General features: G+C 43.9%; 1 protein-coding gene across 4 annotated transcripts in view; it reads left to right on the forward strand.

Moving 5' to 3' along the window:
* ADAM9 (ADAM metallopeptidase domain 9) overlaps positions 1-18,167 on the forward strand; it is a 145,982-nt gene that overhangs the window by 73,443 nt on the left and 54,372 nt on the right. For 3 of the 4 annotated variants that reach the window (XM_088480392.1, XM_088480393.1, XM_088480395.1), the window contains exons 5-7: positions 2,892-2,968; positions 5,089-5,272; positions 6,224-6,289. In XM_088480392.1, coding sequence (XP_088336518.1) covers positions 2,892-2,968; positions 5,089-5,272; positions 6,224-6,289 — 327 coding nt within the window. The remainder of the gene's footprint in view (positions 1-2,891; positions 2,969-5,088; positions 5,273-6,223; positions 6,290-18,167) is intronic. The other variant, XM_088480394.1, reaches the window with a different exon arrangement.

Consider the following 18,167-nt stretch of genomic DNA (forward strand, 5'->3'; position numbering starts at 1 on the left):
CGAGAACTATTTGGGGTCCCGTGGACCAAGCTTGAGAACCACTGAAATAGCCGATAAATTTACTCACCAATTACTCTGCTCAAGAGGAACACGTGTACCGTTTAGTCAGTAGATGTCCGCTGCTTGCTTAGAATGACACTGTTGTGCCACATATAATACAATTGTACATTATGGGGGGAAAAAAATTCCAAATTATCAGAATAAATCTGCAGTTGTGTCCCATAAGCAAAGAGATACATGGGTATGTACTAGCTGTCTCAGGCTTTTGGTACCCGGGAATGGAGGAGGCATACAGTAAAAGCGTGCTGTAGTATACATTGCTTATTACAGGGCAGGTCATTTGTTTATCATGTTCAGCCTCTTTGGCAGATACTTGCATATGATTTTCTAGTTTAAGTGTGAAACTCTCCTCTTTAGCATATCAAAATATCAGTTTTCTGATACATGAATTCCTCCCAGAATGGACATGTTGTACACGTCTATCCATCATTTGTCCCCAGACACATTTATACTATCTGTGTTGCTCATACTTATGTCCTGTTGTTGGTGAGCCAGCAGGAACTGGTGAGAAGACAGAGTTTATGGGTCAGTCACATTTAATGGGAAATGAGGCGGTCTCCAGTAAGCTGGTTGTGAAATAAGATTTCCTGCTAGATAAAAAACAATTGTTTAACACTTTTCCTATTTAGGTTTATATTGGGTTTTCTAATTTCAGCACATATTTACTAAGCACGTGATAGTAGTTTACTTTGGTCACACTTTAAATAATATGTACCTTTATTTGCCCTCATTTGTGGCAGCCGTTTTGTGAGCTATTGTCACTAGCAGGGCTGTAGCTAGGGCAGTGCGGCCTGTGCCATCGCACAGGGCACCACAGGTCAGGGGGCACTGTTTGGACTAGTCACATTTCTGTTTATTATCATTCTCACTTGTAGCTTCCTCTTATTTCATCCCCAGCATCTCCTGGCCTCTCCTCTCTCTTCCCTGGACCTTCCCCATGAAGCCATGGCCCTTTTTTGGGTGCATTATGTCCCTTTGAAAAATGGGGGGGCGCCAATGCTCTTTCTGGCACAGGGCACCAAAAAGTCTAGTTACGGCTCTGGTCACTAGTTTCTGAACATGACCTCGTGCCTCAATGATACCATGACAGGTCTGCCCTCATCTGTGTATGGGTGATGGATACACTGTAACAGGAGAGTGGAATAAAAAATTACATTTTATGTTAGGAGAATATTAGTGTAAAATGGCAAAATGTATGTTTAATTTTTTGATATTCTATCTAGTGAAGTAAATCTGAGGCAAATCTTTTGTTTGTAAATTGATTGGATGAGGTCATTGCTGTTTTATATATAACGTGATAATTAGATTGCAGTCAGTACAGTGTATCTTACTATAATGCATTTTTATTTCACACTATAGATCTATTGGGGCTAATGCAGAGTTGAATGCATGTTGGACATAGATACTCCCACATGGCATGCACGGATACAAATGTGCATATTGCCCCATATGCTGACATGTACGCAACTATGTGACTATGCCGGCCCTATTCATATGCTTGGTCTTATAGCTGCCATCATTATCAGCGTGCATTTGCACCAGCCCCAACCCCTTCCTTAAGTTTTGCCTACATGTGAGTTCCCCGTTACCACCCAAATAGGACACTAGGTGATGTGATTGAGTTGCCTCCAATGCTGAATCTCCTGCGCTCGGCTGAGGAGCATGTACAGTGCCAAAGCACACAGGAGCCATCAGCAAAATGGACTTTCATCTGATCCACTGTCGCCTCCTTGACTAATAAAACAATAACAGCAGGGCCAGGCATAAGCTTGGTATGCGGTGATCTGCTGCCAGCCTGGAAGAGTTTACACTGCCCTCTGGTGGCATAAGCACCCATTTGCTCTTTCCTTATGCCACTTTATTATTATTATTATAGCCGGACTTTGTCAGAGAGCAGCCTGTCAGCATTATTACCTTTATTGGACACACTCTTACTTCATGGAACATGGTTGTAGCAATAAAGTCATTAAAAAATGCCTCATAATAATAATAATAATCATGGGTTTAAATTTCTCTAATTTCATGACAACTGGTTTTATTCTCCTTTTCTTTTCATGGTTTCCACCTTCAGATAACTTGAATGTATTGGCTTATATGTTGTTTCATCTCCCCCGAGCCTTCCAGTCATGTTTCACTTAGCGATTAGTATAGTTTCCCATGGATATTACACCGAGTTAGGGTGGGTGCACAAGCCTTCACCCTGCACATTGCATGATTGCCGGCACACACTTAAAAGATTTAATGAATGATGGAACAATCACTGTTCCGTCCTTCATTAATATGTACAGCCTCACATGCGACATCGTGTGATTGGCCGTGCAGCAGGGCCAATCACACAACATCGCATGCAATCGTGGGAGCACGCAAATCGGGCCTACACACTGCACAATCAGCCCGATTTGTCGTTCCGGTTTGGCCAAATCGGGACGATATCGTACAAGTGTGTAGCCGGCCGTACTTTCAGGATAATCTTGAATCTAGTGCAGAGACCACAGCAGAGCAATAAAAAGAAACATCCGGTGATATAAATACTTGGGTTAAGGGCACATGCGAAAGATAAAAACATAAAGACATAAGAAAGCTGCAGGAAGGCGTGTGCACATCTATACATCAAAGTGACCTGCCGGTGCCAGAACCTCTTATGCACCATGTTAGTGAACTCTCAATAGCACTTGTGGGACTTTATAAAGAAATATAATTTTCTGTGTGTTTACATCTGTTAGCAGGATTTTAATGTTTTGATGATTCCATGATTTATCTGGTTTATAGATACTCTGGATTGTGTTTCCAATGTAGTAATGTTATCCCATACATTTTCTGTATACTCTCAGGACCCGTGCATTTATCAAGGTTATGCAGAAGGGGACCCGGAGTCACGAGTAGCCCTCAGCACCTGCTCAGGCCTGCGGTAGCTATCGCCACTCTCTTACATGTACTTGGTTACAACCAGACTTTGGCCCTCATTCAGAGCCGCTCGTTAGCGGCAGTACGCTCGTTCCGAGCGATGTTTGCACATCTGCGCATGCGTACGGTTTTTAGTACGCATGCGCGAACCAGTCAGTGCGGCCGAAAATCGTTGGTACGCAATATAGCGAGGGCCTGCTATTTTGAGTGACAGAATGAGGCGTATGTGGGTGGTAACAGGGGAAGGAGCTTGAAAATGGGGAGTGGAGATCCGAACGCAGGCGTGCTTAAAGGTCAAAACGGGCGTTTTATGGGTGTGTATATTTAAAACAGCAGCGTCATTGACCACGTCACTGGGTTATTTTATAGCCAGAACTGCTCGCAAATTTGTGGTAGCAAACACCAACCACAAGAATAGCGAGCAGTTCATACGCTGGTCGATGTACTCGATTAATCTAATAAATAGCGGACATGACGTATGGTGCGAGCAGCCAGGGGGCGTTTTTAACAAATAAACGAGCGTATGTTTTGCACGCTCGTTCAGACTTAGAGGTGTGAACAGACTGCAATGTGCGTACGGATCATTTGAATAGCCACCCCTTGTTTTTAAACGAACGACCACAAATAGCGAACGGCTCTGAATCAGGCCCTTTGTTCAGAATTATTATGCTTTTTTTTTTTTTTGTAGCTTAAATTATGTTTTTTTTCTTCCTTTCATATGTGATACAAATTAAAAATGTTGTTTGTTTTGATTTTACCTGTGTTAAAATGAAAACCTAAATATTTATTGCGCTTTGTGGATCCAGCGGGTCCCCTGATATTTATGGCGGTCCGAACAGGAGGTGCTTGCAACTTTTTGAACAAAAGCCACCCGCAGATCTACAGTGCTCAAAAAAAAAAGTTACATTTAGGATTTCATGTTAACACACCTTATTTCGTCCAAAACATGACCGTTAGTTTTGGGTGGTGTTAGCCTTCAAATTTTACAATTGGTCTACACACAGTGAAGGCAGCCATTTTGTTTGGTGAACCAGCATATATGACAGTGCACCCAAGGATGAGTATTGCTTCAGCCTACAAAATGACTGCTTCCTCTATGTGTAAGTAAAGGTCACACATTTTTAAATGATTGGATTACTCTCAATATATGTTTTTATTTTTAAACTGGAATGTATGTGTGCAAGAAGGACACATTAAGTTGACATTTACATTTTTGGAGTAAAAATGCAAAGTACCTAAAGGCAGGGGCGTAACTAGAACTTTGTGGGCTCCATAGCAACATTTTTAAGGGGCCCCCAACTCAGGTCTCAACCAGAGGGCCCTAAGGTGTTAAATTATAAATATATATGACATTCCCAAGGGTGTGAGTGCAAGACCTTCGGGTCAGTGTGGTGCACGACGCTACAGACCAGATCGCTAATAGAGATCCGATCTGTGGTGGTGGGGAACTCTTAGAGAGGGGGGCCGGGGGGTACTTACTCCCCAGGTCCCCTCCCCTTAGGCAACACCAGGGCCGTCTATGGGCAGGTGTACCCCCATGTTGTCGGGCAAGCAAGGAGTGGAAACAACCAAAGATTTGGAACAAGGCTGCAATTATTGCTGCCATTGTTCCAGGATCTCATGATTATCATAATTATAAGATTATCTATCTATAATCCTATCATTAGACACCTATTTGTATTCTATACATCTTGCATTCTCATTATAAACAATAAAACCTATGGAACACCATTATGGATAGTAGATACGGGGCATTATATGAGGTTAGTAGCCTGAGGAAGTTTAAATATAGGTGGTGGCATGTTGTTACTGCAGATGATTGTTCCATTGTAGTAAGGAATACCCATGGAATCTGCTTGTTGGGGAAGGACACGGAGGGGAGGAGAAGGGTTAAAGTCTGCACACAATGCTTTCTCTCAGTAAGGACACTACTATGAGCCTTTCATAACCTGTGGCTGATAACAGAGGACAGTAGCTTTTGTCATGTCATACATCTTCTTTCCTTTCTGGATATGGAAACTTTTCCTACACATTTGTGGAGGACTTAAGATGATATTACAGATTTGGATGAACCGGTGGCTCTTAAACCATTTTGGCTACAAAATAATTCTGTTTGTGTCACAGCGGCCTGCTGCACCTGCAAAATGGAAGCTACGGTATTGAGCCCTTACAATCCTCCAAGTCCCATCACCTGATTTATCGGCTTGAGAATGTGAAGACGGAGCCTGTGGTCTGCGGGGTGTCTAGTCCTGAGGTGGGCTTTGCGAGGGAACACCACCACTCTCCCAGCATGACTCTATTGCTGCGGGTATGTGTTTACCTATATTTGTATATGAATACCTGCCCATTGTGCTCCCTGTTCACAACATTGAAAGAACAAAATGCATTTTGGCAGGGCACAGACATTTTCCTGTATTTTTTTTTTTAGGTTTGGTTGCCTATTATCATTATTCCGAAACTGGGGGGATACACAGAAGAGCAGGGGATGAAGTGTGGGTGGGGCTATAAAACCCTGTAGCCAATGAGAGCACCAGCAATGTAACATGATCACAGAGTATTAACCACTCAGCCAACTTCAACTGTTTTAAAATTAATTTTGTTGTTCTAAACTTTGTAAAGTCAATAATATGCTACATAGGCCACTTGCTAGTTGACTAAAGATTGATTTAAAAATGAAACTGTTCTGTGAAGAACTACAATATTCCCGTCTGTTATTAAGGTAGATGGAGAGCTTACTTTTATTTATTATTAGGTTTTATAATCCACAGCTATACAGGAAACTAAAACTCCTATTTAAGACATCACACGATGGTGTACTAGGAGTTTTGTTTTATTAGCTTTTATCGGATTGCCACCATAAATAATTCAGGATGAATAGACTTGCAAAAGAACGTAAGAATTGCTGATATCTATAAAATGTTGATGTGCATTAAATTGAAATTAAACTGCAGACTGGTAGACAGAAGAGTGCCACTGCTCAGAGTATAGCCCTTTGTAACCTCTGGTCCAGGCCACTTCTAGGCTTTATACCAAGATTCTGACCGTAATCACCTTTTTATGCCTGAACTTAATTCAAGTCCGTGACTTCAGTTCCCAATGCCTACACAATATAAACATAATATTGCAACTTATACATCATTTCTGTTTTATACATCAGAGCTGTTGTGATGAACATGTACATTTTACTGGACTACTACATAAATCTACATGTCAAAAAAATGATAATCCTATCTGTGATCTTTTATTTTCTTGCATGTAGAGGAAAAGAGCCATCCTGTCCCGGACAAGATACGTGGAGCTGTTCTTGGTGGTTGACAAGGAAAGGGTAAGTCATGGGAGCAGAAGACACTGAATAGTCTATTTACTAAGCTGTGTTAGGAGATAAAGTGAACTGTGATAAGGTACCAGCCAATCAGCTCCTAACTGCCATATCACGGGCTGTGTTTGAAAAATGGCAGTTAGGAGCTGATTGGCTGGCACCTTATCACCGGTCACTTTATCTCCTAACACAGCTTAGTAAATAGAGCCCTGAGTTTGAAATGTGTCATATAGGTTATATTTCCTTGCATTATTCACTGTAACAAAAGCAAAATCATTTTTAAAGTATGCTGATCACCTGAACACATTGGAGGCAGTTGTTTTGTCAGCTGAACCAGTATTGATAAATGGTATATAGGCATGAGATGGGCATACCAAAATCCACCATGTACAGCCCTGATCCCAACATCATACAAATGCTCACTATATACTCTGTCCCCAGTTTATTACTTTTTTTTTTTTGTACAGAATAAAAAGTTGCCAAGCTCAGATATAATAACAGAATACTATTACTGATGATGATAATATTGTAACTGACACATCTAAAGATGATATTGTCACTTGTTCTCAAATCTAAACTTAAGCTGGGTACACACTGGCAGATATATTGGCTAATATTTTGTGTGCCCGTCGCCTAGTTTGTACCAGCGATTTTGTCTGTGTTGGCGTGCTACACAGCTGATGGCAGATATATTGGGGCATCGTGCTGTGTGTACGGGAGGTAAGCCGACCGCCCGTACACTTGCAGCAGAGGCAGCGGGGAGGGGGGGCGCAGCGGGACCCGTGGCCAGATGACGGTTGTTCAATGTGTATAAACAACCATCATCTGCAGATATATCTTCAGATATATCTGCAGGTCGATGTTCCCCACTGCGCATGCGCACGACGGAGGGAGCTCCGTCGTGCGCATGCGCGAGACCCGGGGAGCGACTGTCTTTCCATCGCTCCGGGTCTCGCACCAAAGGGGGCGTGCTGTCGATGTTGATTGACAGCATGCCTCCTTTGGTGGGCGTGCTGGGGGCGTGCCTGCCAGACGGAGGCGTTCCCTTGGGAACGCCTACCGTCTGAAGCCGGCCCCACTGACATCACTAGTGATGTCAGTGGGAGTGATTTTGACTCTGATAGAGCCAAAATCACTCCAGGGCTTGTGGCAGGGAGACCCTACCGCAGGGTCTCCGTCGCAAGTCCGATGGTCGCGATGGTCATCTTTTTGGCCGCTCGCATATGCTGTGGGTGGTCACCCACAGCTATACGAGCGGCCAGGAGGCCGCTCCATTTTCATGGAGTAGGGCCCTGATTCAGAGCGAGCGCTCTGGTCAGAGCGTTCAGCTCTGAATCAGGCCCATATTTCCTAAACAAACACCATATACATGGTCAAATAGATGTAAAAAGATTTGGATCCTTAATCTTAGTACACACCATTAGAACAAAGCAGTGTTAAGCAGCAAGTTCAGCCAAACCGAATCCTTACAGTGGCCGCCTACTGCGTTTGTAGCGGACTGCTTCAATCCTCGATTGCACTACAGTACTAGGTATTTGATCCATGGTTTGTAACAAACTGATGTTAGCAGAGTGCAATAATAAAGGGCCTGATTCAGAGATGTACGCTTTGCCGATGTTTTCGCTGTAAACTGCGCATGCATCAAGATACATTACCGTAGTCAACTTTTTACTCGCAGTGTGAACTGACAGGCCGGCAGCGTTTGGAGGAGGTACCGGGTAATGATTGCAAAAACGCAGGCGTGTCGCAACAGTTTTCAGGGCATGTCACTGCCTGTGTCTGCGTCCTGTACGCAGTAAACCTGGCTCCGTCGTCTCACTTCCCGCGTCCGTTCTGCAGGACCATAGAGACCTACTCAGGACGGCGATGTTCGAATGATCTGCGACTGATGCTGCAATTTTTTTACGCAGATGCTTGGAGTAGTAAAGCCGCAGGTGGGCATCTCACTACATCTCTCTGTGACATTTGCCTATTTTCACATAGCGTAGATCTCTGAATCAGGTCCAAAACAAATAATGGGGAGACTTTCTCAAAGTTGATATTCCATTTTTATTTCCTGCTATAAATACCACTCATATTTTAATACAAAGTCACGGCTATGGTGATAATGTGAGCAGGTGCCAGCGGCTTCCTGCTCTACAAGTGCACTACCAATGGCAAAATACAACTGACAAGGACAGGGCCTAAGCGCACATGGAAGGCCAGGCTTTGCCTTTACACCAGTACTGATCTCCGCTACTTGTCTCCCTTCCTTCCTGACTGCACATAATGGAATTGAATGATCTGCAGACATTTGTGCAGTGTTCGCGTATGGACTACTATATTTGTTTTGTATTTTGAGTAGCTGACATTGTCTTTAGTGTACTAGTGTTCTGTATAGTTGATTAGTATTTGTATAGCTATAATTAGCTGCTTTATACCATGAAAAACATGTTGTCTGCATAAAACAAAGCAGTTGAAGCTGTGCCCAGAGGGTATGGCAGCTGCTACCTGCTCAGCTTCTCCTGCAACTTACCATAAACAATTACAGTAGTCACAGATCAGTCGCCAACCTGTCCTGTAGCATTGTACAGATATACACAATGTGGCAGATAATACTAGATTAATGCAGTGGTATGAGTCACAGTATTATTTGCATGAACTTTCCAAAACCTTCTTTTTACTAAAGAATCCAAATGTTTCTGAGACACCCACCCTTTGGTCTGACTCCAGCGTATGACACATGGGTGTATCACAGTCCAGATAATATTTCACAGATTGTCTCCATGTGATGCATTATGTAGTCAGTCTACTCCATGAATGCTCTTAGAATGATTCAATAAAAGTAATATTAATTGATACCTTAACACAGTTGTTCATAGAATAGAACTCTTATTTTACAGTCACCAGATCATTTTGTTACTATACGTGGTTATACCTTTATGAACTGGACAGCGTCCATAGATCATCAGATTTTTACTTTGGACTGCTCTGAAAGTGCTGCACACAGGCCCTGATTCAGAGCCGGATGCTCTGACAGAGCGCTCGCATAGCTGTGGGTGACCACCCACAGCTGTAGCGAGCTGCCAAAATGATGATCGCGATGGTCAAGACCATCTCGACCATCGGGCTTGCGACGAGACCCTGCGGTAGGGTCTCGTCTGCCGCAAGCCCTGGAGTGCTTTTGGCTCTATCAGAGCCAAAAGCACTCCCACTGACATCACTAGTGATGTCAGTGGGGCCGGCCCCAGACGGTAGGTGTTCCCATGGGAACGCCTCCGCCTGGGCAGCCACGCCCCCGGCATGCCCACCAAAGGGGGCGTGCTGTCAATCACCATCGACAGCGCGCCCCCCATCGACAGCATGCTTGGCCATCGCTATTCGGGTCTCGCGCATGCGCACTTCGGCAACATCGACCCGCTTGCGAGCGGGTCTGAATCAGGCCCACAGCTCGGTGATGGTCAGTGCTGTCCTCGGGCTGCATCTGGCTGCTGACATTTGTGTCTGGTGTGTGTATATATATTTACATATATATATATATATATATATGTGTGTGTGTGTATATATATATATATATATATATATATATACATACAGTCAGGTCCATAAATATTGGGACTTTGACAGAATTTTCATATTTTGGCCTCTGTTCACCACCACAATGGCTTTGAAATGAAACAAACAAGATGTGATTTAACTGCAGACTTTCAGATTTAATTCGAGGGTAATTACATCCAAATCAAGTGAACGTTGTAGGAATTACAACGGTTTCTATATGTGCCTCCCACTTTTTAAAGGGGCCATAAGTAATGGGACAAACTAAACAATCCTAAATCTAACTTTCACTTTTTAATACTTTGTTGCAAATCCTTTGCAGGCAATTACAGCCTGAAGTCTGGAACGCATAGACATCACCAGACGCTGGGTTTCATCCCTGGTGATGCTCTACTAGGCCTCTATTGCAAATGTCTTCAGTTCCTGCTTGTTCTTGGGGCATTTTCCCTTCAGTTTTGTCTTCATCAAGTGAAATGCATGCTCAATCGGATTCAGGTCAGGGGATTGACTTGGCCGTTGCATAACATTCCACTTTTTAGCCTTAAAAAAACTCTTTGGTTGCTTTTGCAGTATGCTTCGGGTCATTGTCCATCTGCACTGTGAAGCGCCGTCCAATCAGTTCTGAAGCATTTGACTGAATATGAGCATATAATATTGCCCGAAACACTTCAGAATTCATTCTGCTGCTGCTTTAGTCAGCAGTCGCTTCATCAATAAATACAAGGGAACCAGTTCCATTGGCAGCCATACATGCCCACGCCATGACACTACCACCATCATGCTTCACTGATGAGGTGGTATGTTTTGGATCATGAGCAGTTCCTTTCCTTCTCTGTACTCTTCTCTTCCCATCACTCTGGTACAAGTTGATCTTTGTCTCATCTGTCCATAGGATGTTGTTCCAGAACTGTAATGGCTTTTTTAGATTTTGTTTGGCAAACTTTAATCTGGTCTTCCTGTTTTTGTGGCTCACCAATGGTTTGCATCTTGTGGTGAACCCTCTATGTTCACTCTTGTGAAGTCTTCTCTTGATTGTTGACTTTGACACATATACACCTACCTCCTGGAGAGTGTTCTTGATTTGGCCAACTGTTGTGAAGGGGTTTTTCTTCACCAGGGAAATAATTCTTCTGTCATCCACCACAGTTGTTTTCCGTGGTCTTCCGGGTTTTTTGGTGTTGCTGAGCTCTCCGGTGCGTTCTTTCTTTTTAAGAATGTTCCAAACAGTTGATTTGGCCACACCTAATGTTTTTGCTATCTCTCTGATGGGTTTGTTTTGATTTTTCAGCCTAATGATTTCTTGCTTCACTGATAGTGACAGCTCTTTGGATCTCATATTGAGAGTCGACATCAACTGATTCCAAATACAAATGTCACACCTAGGATCAACTCCAGACCTTTTACCTTCTTAATTGATAATGAAATAATGAGGGAATAGCCCACACCTGTCCATGAAATAGCTTTTGAGTTGATAGTCCCATTACTTTTGGCCCCTTAAAAAGTGAGAGGCACATATTGAAACCGTTGTAATTCCTACACCGTTCACCTGATTTGGATGTAATTACCCTCAAATTAAATCTGAAAGTCTGCAGTTAAAGCACATCTTGTTTGTTTCATTTCAAAACCATTGTGGTGGTGAATAGAGGCCAAAATATGAAAATTCTGTCAATGTCCCAATATTTATGGACCTGACTGTATATTCCTTTCCAGCATAGCTGTAGCACCAGGGCTGCCCAATCCTTGTAGGAATACATTATGAGCTGTCATGGGAGGTAGGTGCTTTCTCCTGGGAAGGATTGCAGCACTTTTCTCAGTAGCAGGCAGTAAGCAACATCAAAGGGTCAATCCAATTAGGTGCAAATTGTGAGTAGAGAGTTTGTTTCATGAAACTCGCAGACTCCACACAAATGCGTGCTCCCGGGAACTCTAAAGTACAATTAAAAATGCCTATTCATGGTACTTGCAGAGGTTTGCGAATTTACTGCCAAATGCGATGTAAGAGAAGTGCATGAAAAATGTGGGGAGACCATCCTGGACTCCCCAAAATTGATAATTTTGTTAGCAGGACCGTATAGAATGCTGTTTGTGGGCATTGGGAAAGTACTTTAAATGGTGTGAAATGGCTGATTTTTGTGTTTTTTTTTTTTTTTTTTTTAAACGATAAAAAGCAAACTCTCTCGTTTAATCTCAAACTAATTAAACGAAAAATGCCAAAAAAACACTAGGAAAATTTGTGGTACTTTGAAAAATTGTAAAAAAAATAAAAACACAATTATTTTTCAATTAATGAAATACTGTAATTAAATTTGGGTTGCCTAAACTAATGAAAAAGTTGATTTTGTGGTAATTTGAGGCCATTTTTTTTTTTTTTACTCCCCAAAAATGACGTAATTATTGGACTAAGTAAGCTAATTAGATACTTCCAATTGCCTAATTAGTCATTTGGGGGTGGGGGGTCCAAGGGGTTCAGCCCGATGTCCCGACATTTTAACCTTAAAATAAAGATTGCATCTCTCCCTCAGGGAGGTGCAAATGGAAAAATGCTAATTCACTCTGACTTGTTCAGTGCGAGTTGCTAATTGGATTGCAAAATGAATTCGCTATGCAAATTCGAAGACAAAACAGCAACTTGCAATTCGCATCTAATTAGATAGACTCCGAAAAGTCCCAAAAATTTAGCAACTACCGTCAGCCAATGTTATTAGATAAAATAGCGATACACCAACAAAATAAATCTTAACCTGTACAGCTCTGGCTATCAGCATTGTCCCGGAACTTGATGTCCAACTCATAAATACAAAGGCAGATTAGACTCATGACAAGCCAGGTGTGTGTCTCAGTACATACTTTCAGCTCCTTACCCCCAGGTAGTCGGAGTCACCCTGCAGACTGACAAGAGCTTGTATTGTCACCTTGCAGCTGTAGCTGCTAATCGGCCTGCTGTCTTGCTGGGAGGCCAGAAGACCCGAATTGGGCCCCAGGAATGGAGCCCACCCTCTCTCTCCATTAACTTCAGGGAACCTTAAGTCAGATCTTTCATGAGCCAAGCCTTTTGGAAAGCTGCCTTCCCATCCCACTATACAATTTCCCTATGTGAGTCCCAAGTTTCTATCTCGAAAACTTTCAGGTGTTTCAATCACAGTCCCAATGTATAACCATTGTTTTAAAAAATCCTCCATTGCACTATATACTTTTATTGAGAAGCACAAATGTCCCATATATATAGTTAAAAATTAGCTTTGGTCCCATGTGCCTCGATTTGTACAAGATGTTGGGATTTATGGGGATCAAGAAGTTTGCGCACACGTGGGCATTTGGGCAAACTGTTAACTCTCCTCGCAATGTTCCAAATGGACTCACAGGTGCACTTAAGTTGGGTATACACTATCTAGCGATTGGTAAGTGCATACACACTTACAAATCTTTCTGCAGATGTGTCTGCTCTGATATCTCAACTGGGCCGGGCATTTCAATTTGCCTGCCCAGTTAAGATGTCAATCACCACCGGGCCTCTGAAAGATATATCGGCATTGGCTGTGCTGCAGGACAGTTGTGATATGACTGTGATACGCTACAGATATATCGCCTGTTCAATTGAACGGGCGATATATCTGTCAGTGTGTACCCAGCTTTATAGCCAATGCAAAAACAGAATTCCATATTGTGAAAATTGCTGAAATGAGATAAAAGCTTACAGTGGACAATTTAAAAAAAACATTCTTTATTGATATTTTTTAATACAGAAGAAAGGGGAGGGGATGGATGCACACTAACTGGGAAGCATTGATAAATGTAGAGAGTACTACTTCTGCTATCAAAGCAAGGTCAAACTTATAGAGGGATGCAGTTCATATGGCGGCAGACGGGATGCCGGCAGTCGAAATACTGATGCCATAATGCAGACACCGATACACCGAAGGATATCAGGATACCGGCATCTGCATCCAGACCGCCGGAATGCTGAACGTCCAGGCAGCGGTAAGTATGTCCAGCTAGTCGGTGATGGGGGAGGGGTTGTTAGGCTTTGGCTCCCCTGGGGGGAGATTAGGTTTAGGGACCACCAGAGAGGGTTAGGGCTAGGCTAATGGGAAGGAGGGGTTATTGTTAGGCACCATTGGGGGAGGTTAGGGTTAGTCACCCCCTGGGAGGGTTAGGTTTAGAGTGCGGGAAGGGGGGTGGTTAGGGTTATACACCACCGGGGTTAGGGATAAGGGAGGTTTAGGGTCCTTACCTGTGACTGTCGGGATTCTCCACCGTTCGGCATTCCAGCGTCGGTATTTGGACCAATTCCCTTATAGAGTGTCAAACAAACTCTTGTCTGAGCTATAACTTGCATACTTTTGGAGGAAAGCAAAGATCAAGAAAATAATCTGATTTTAGAGTCCATGTTTGGGAAAGGGGTCGAGATTGCATAAGGATATTCATAAGGGAGAAAAATAATTTTTCTATGGAAAAGAAATCAATCATTGTGCTGCCTGGCTGGGGCCTCTTGGTAGGAAAGTCAGGCATACCTGTGCTATGGAAATTGGTATGTACTCTTAAGTCACAGGTCCTCAGGACCCCAAACAGTGCATGTTTTCCAGGTCTCCTCTCAGAATCACAAGGGAAATAATTAGCTCCACCTGTGAATCTTTTAAAATGTGTTGGTGAGTAATGACTACACCTGTGCACCTGCTGGGTGACCTGGAAAATTCTGTGGGGTCCTGAGGACGGAGTTTGAGAACCACTGCTCTAAGTGGTATACTTGCCATACTTTACTGATTACAGGCAGAAATGTGTGTGAATGTTCTGTATTTAATTTTTTTTATAAGCTCTGCAATATGGGTGTTCCCACCTGTTTCACTGCTTCTGGAGAAAATTTTTTTTTTTATCACAAAGTTTGATTCCTTCTCCCTAGACAGCTGTCTGTACATCTGTAGAATACAGTGCTTTGTATAGTTTTCCATGGGCAGAATGCATTACATATCCTGCCTATAAATTAGACTGTCTTGTACAATATCTGCTGGGCAAACAGCAAACTTTGTCAAAGCTTGCTGGCCATATGTGTTCTTAGTTAATAACAATGGTGTTCCAGAAGATACTGCTATCTACAAGTGCTTGGTCACCTTGTTTCTGATTGTCAGGTGTCTATGTATATACAGAGGAAGATTTTGTATACAGGGCCTAATTCAGAGATATGTGGAACTCTGATGTTCACACATCTCCGATGGTTTGAGATCTGTGCTTAACAGAAGTCGCACTGTGCATGTGCAGATCTCATTCTGCGATGTTGCTTGCAGTGTCCTGGACGCCGCAGTCTGAAAGGCTGCAGGCATTCTGGGGTGGAGCCAGGGATCATTTCCTAAAGTGGAGGTGTGTCACCTCCATTTTGTGGGAGTGCCGAGGACAAGTGACCGCTTCTTCCAAAGCAGATTTACTGGCCTCAGCAGACGGAGATGAGGCGGTCACCCTGAGAAGCCTTATGTGGGCCATACATCTACGGCCCGATTCCCCACAGTGGACTTTGATGATTGGCGATCCGTTGGAGAATTGAAGAAATTCAACTTGTTTTAAATCCCTGACTCACCGATTCAGACCATTTTCGGATCGGAATCGGAGAATCGAGATTGTCCGATGTGTTGGATTTCTCAGATCACCCAAGTCCGTTGTCGGCAGAATAGGGAATTGCCGCGATAGTGGCTAGATGTATGGGCCCCTTTAAGCTAGGTACTAGACTATGTGTGTGTACCCAGCATCAGCAGATGCGACTGGATGATATATCGGAAAGTCCGTACATACTGCACAATCTGGTGTATGACCACCCGTTATGTCATTCCCCCGCTTCATCCAGAAACATGGTATCGTTCCTCTAATCTTCAGATTGGCTTGCACTGTAGGCCGATCTGAAGATGCTAGCTCCAGTTCGCTTGTCGCAATAGTGCTTACAAACTGGACAATGTGGACGAGTTGTCATTCCGATTCATCGGAAATTGGCAAATCGTCCAATATATCGTCTAATGTGTACCCAGCGTTAGGCTCACTCAGATGGCCGATGCTGGGACTAATGGTTGTGACACAAGGATGTGTTTTCTCATTAGACTGTAAGCTCTCACCAGCAGGGCCCTCTACCCTCTTGGTTCTCACCCTGCACTATACTTGTCTCCTGTGTGCTCCAACTCATTCAGTGACTCTAATCCTTTCTTTCCGTCCTTCTCAGGGCACTGGGTCATTGAGTTCTACTGTTACTGGCCAGTAATCACCTTGTTACTAATATTTACATTGACAAAATGGCTGCCAGATGAATAGACAACATTAGGACAAGTCTGTGCTTATGGACAGGGCCATAGAGAGCCTGGCCGGGCCTGGGTACTGACAAGGGGTGTGGCCCAAGGTACATAGGTATGGCCACCGTCCTTTAATAAAATTGTGACGCCGCACGCTTCACAGGGGGCGCTGTTGTGCCACTCAGCCAGTGGCAGATCAAGGAGGAGGAGCGTGATCACTGCAATCACTCACCCCTACCCCCCCACACAGTCTGAGGAGAGAATGCTGCTGCTGTTCCCTGCACCCACCGCTGCCCAGCACACACTCATGTGTACTGACCTGGGGAGACACTGCCGCTGATCGGTATGGGGGAGGGGGAAGTGTGCTGGCGGACCTGGGCCCCTCCATTAAACAATAATTAGTACCTGCTTCTCTCTCCTCTCTGCGCCACTGCTTACAGAGGGCACAAAATCATTCTTCTTCCTGTGAAAGTGGTAGTGCCCCCTGGTGACAGAATGGATATGGCTCGGGCATTTCAGAGTTGTACTGTACTGTGTGTTGTACAGGAATTATACAATTATAGAAGTATATGAACACAGACTTAAAGAATCATCATTGTAAAGAAAATATTGGTAGTAAATGACCGTTGTTTTGATGTTGTTTTTTCTTTTATTAGTAGCCGGAGTTGAGTTTATTTCTGATGATTTGAATTTTCATCAGCTGTTAGTAATTATCCCTGTGTTTCCCGGCCCCTGACATTGGATCTAGATCGTGATGTAATGTTGCTGAACATCTGTTATTGTATCATTTCTGAGAGACCTTCAGGACATTTCCAGCTTTAGTGAGGATCACACCCACACACTACCCAAAACAACATTATTTGAATTTTAAAAAAGAGAGACAGAGAACCATTATATCTATTTACTATTATAAAACTCATCTAATGACTACGATTAAACTACAATACCAAAATAATCAAAAATAAAAATACAAGATGGGGAAAAAAAGAAGTAAAGAAAAATGGGGAAGCAATCGGAAAGCCGACTGCCTAAATACCGGCAGCCGGCTTCCCGATTGTCTTATCCCGGCATGGGTGAAATGCCGGGATAAGATGCCGCATTTCCCCGATGCCGGGAGACCGGCGCCCGGCATCACGAGCGGACAGCCGCGCGGAGGGAGGGTTAGGTTTAGGGCTCCCGGGGGGGACTTAGGGTTAGGCACCCCCTTGGGAGGGTTAGGGTTAGGCTAGGGGGAGGGAGGGTTAGGCACCCCCGGGGAGAACTTAGGGTTAGGCACCCCCCCCCCCCGGGGGATTTAGGTTTAGGCAGCGGGGAAGGGGGTGGTTAGGGTTAGGCACTTAGAGGGGGGATTAGGGTTAGGCACTTGGGGGGGAAGTTAGGGTTAGGGTTAGGGGGGTTAGGTTAGTACATACTTACCTATCCACGATCGGGATTTCCATCGATGTCGGGCTTCCGCTGCTTCGCACTCTGCTCCTGTCGGGCTGCCGCTGACGGGAATCGAACCGCCGGCCGTTTGTCATACCCATTCCAGAAAAATGTACTAACAGAAACAGATGGTAAATGAACAAAAATATACACTGAGTGGCCAAATATTGTGACAACCAGGCGTTTTGTATACTAGCTATCCCGCAGATGATGCAGACGTAGGATGTCTGAACCTGTATAAGAACGGAATGTTCCGCGCTCGCAGCAGCGGTGTAGGCATTAGCCAAACGGCTGCACTTGTTAGTTGTTCTAGGGTGGCAGTTGTTAAAGTGCCCCAGCACACAGTCTGAGTGCAAGGCCTGTGGTTGCCAATGGCTACTAGATGCTTGAACGGAATGTAGTGGGCAGACTTGCTCAGTCCCACAGACGAGCAACAGTGCTTCAGATGGCCTATCAACAAACAGTATGCCACACATTACATTGTATGGGCTGCCGAAGAAGAAGGCCTGTCTTTACACCATAGCTGGCTATCTGCTGCTAACAGGATTAAACGTCTCCCGTTTTCTCAGGAACACAGGAATTGACTGGAAAGGTCGTGTGGTCTGACCAATCATGTTTTCAATTACACCATACAGGTAGTAGGGTGAGGCTATGGAGACAAC

This window comes from Taudactylus pleione, unplaced genomic scaffold, assembly GCF_031769625.1.
Source record: "Taudactylus pleione unplaced genomic scaffold, aTauple2 ptg000253l, whole genome shotgun sequence".
Lineage (NCBI taxonomy): Eukaryota > Metazoa > Chordata > Amphibia > Anura > Myobatrachidae > Taudactylus > Taudactylus pleione.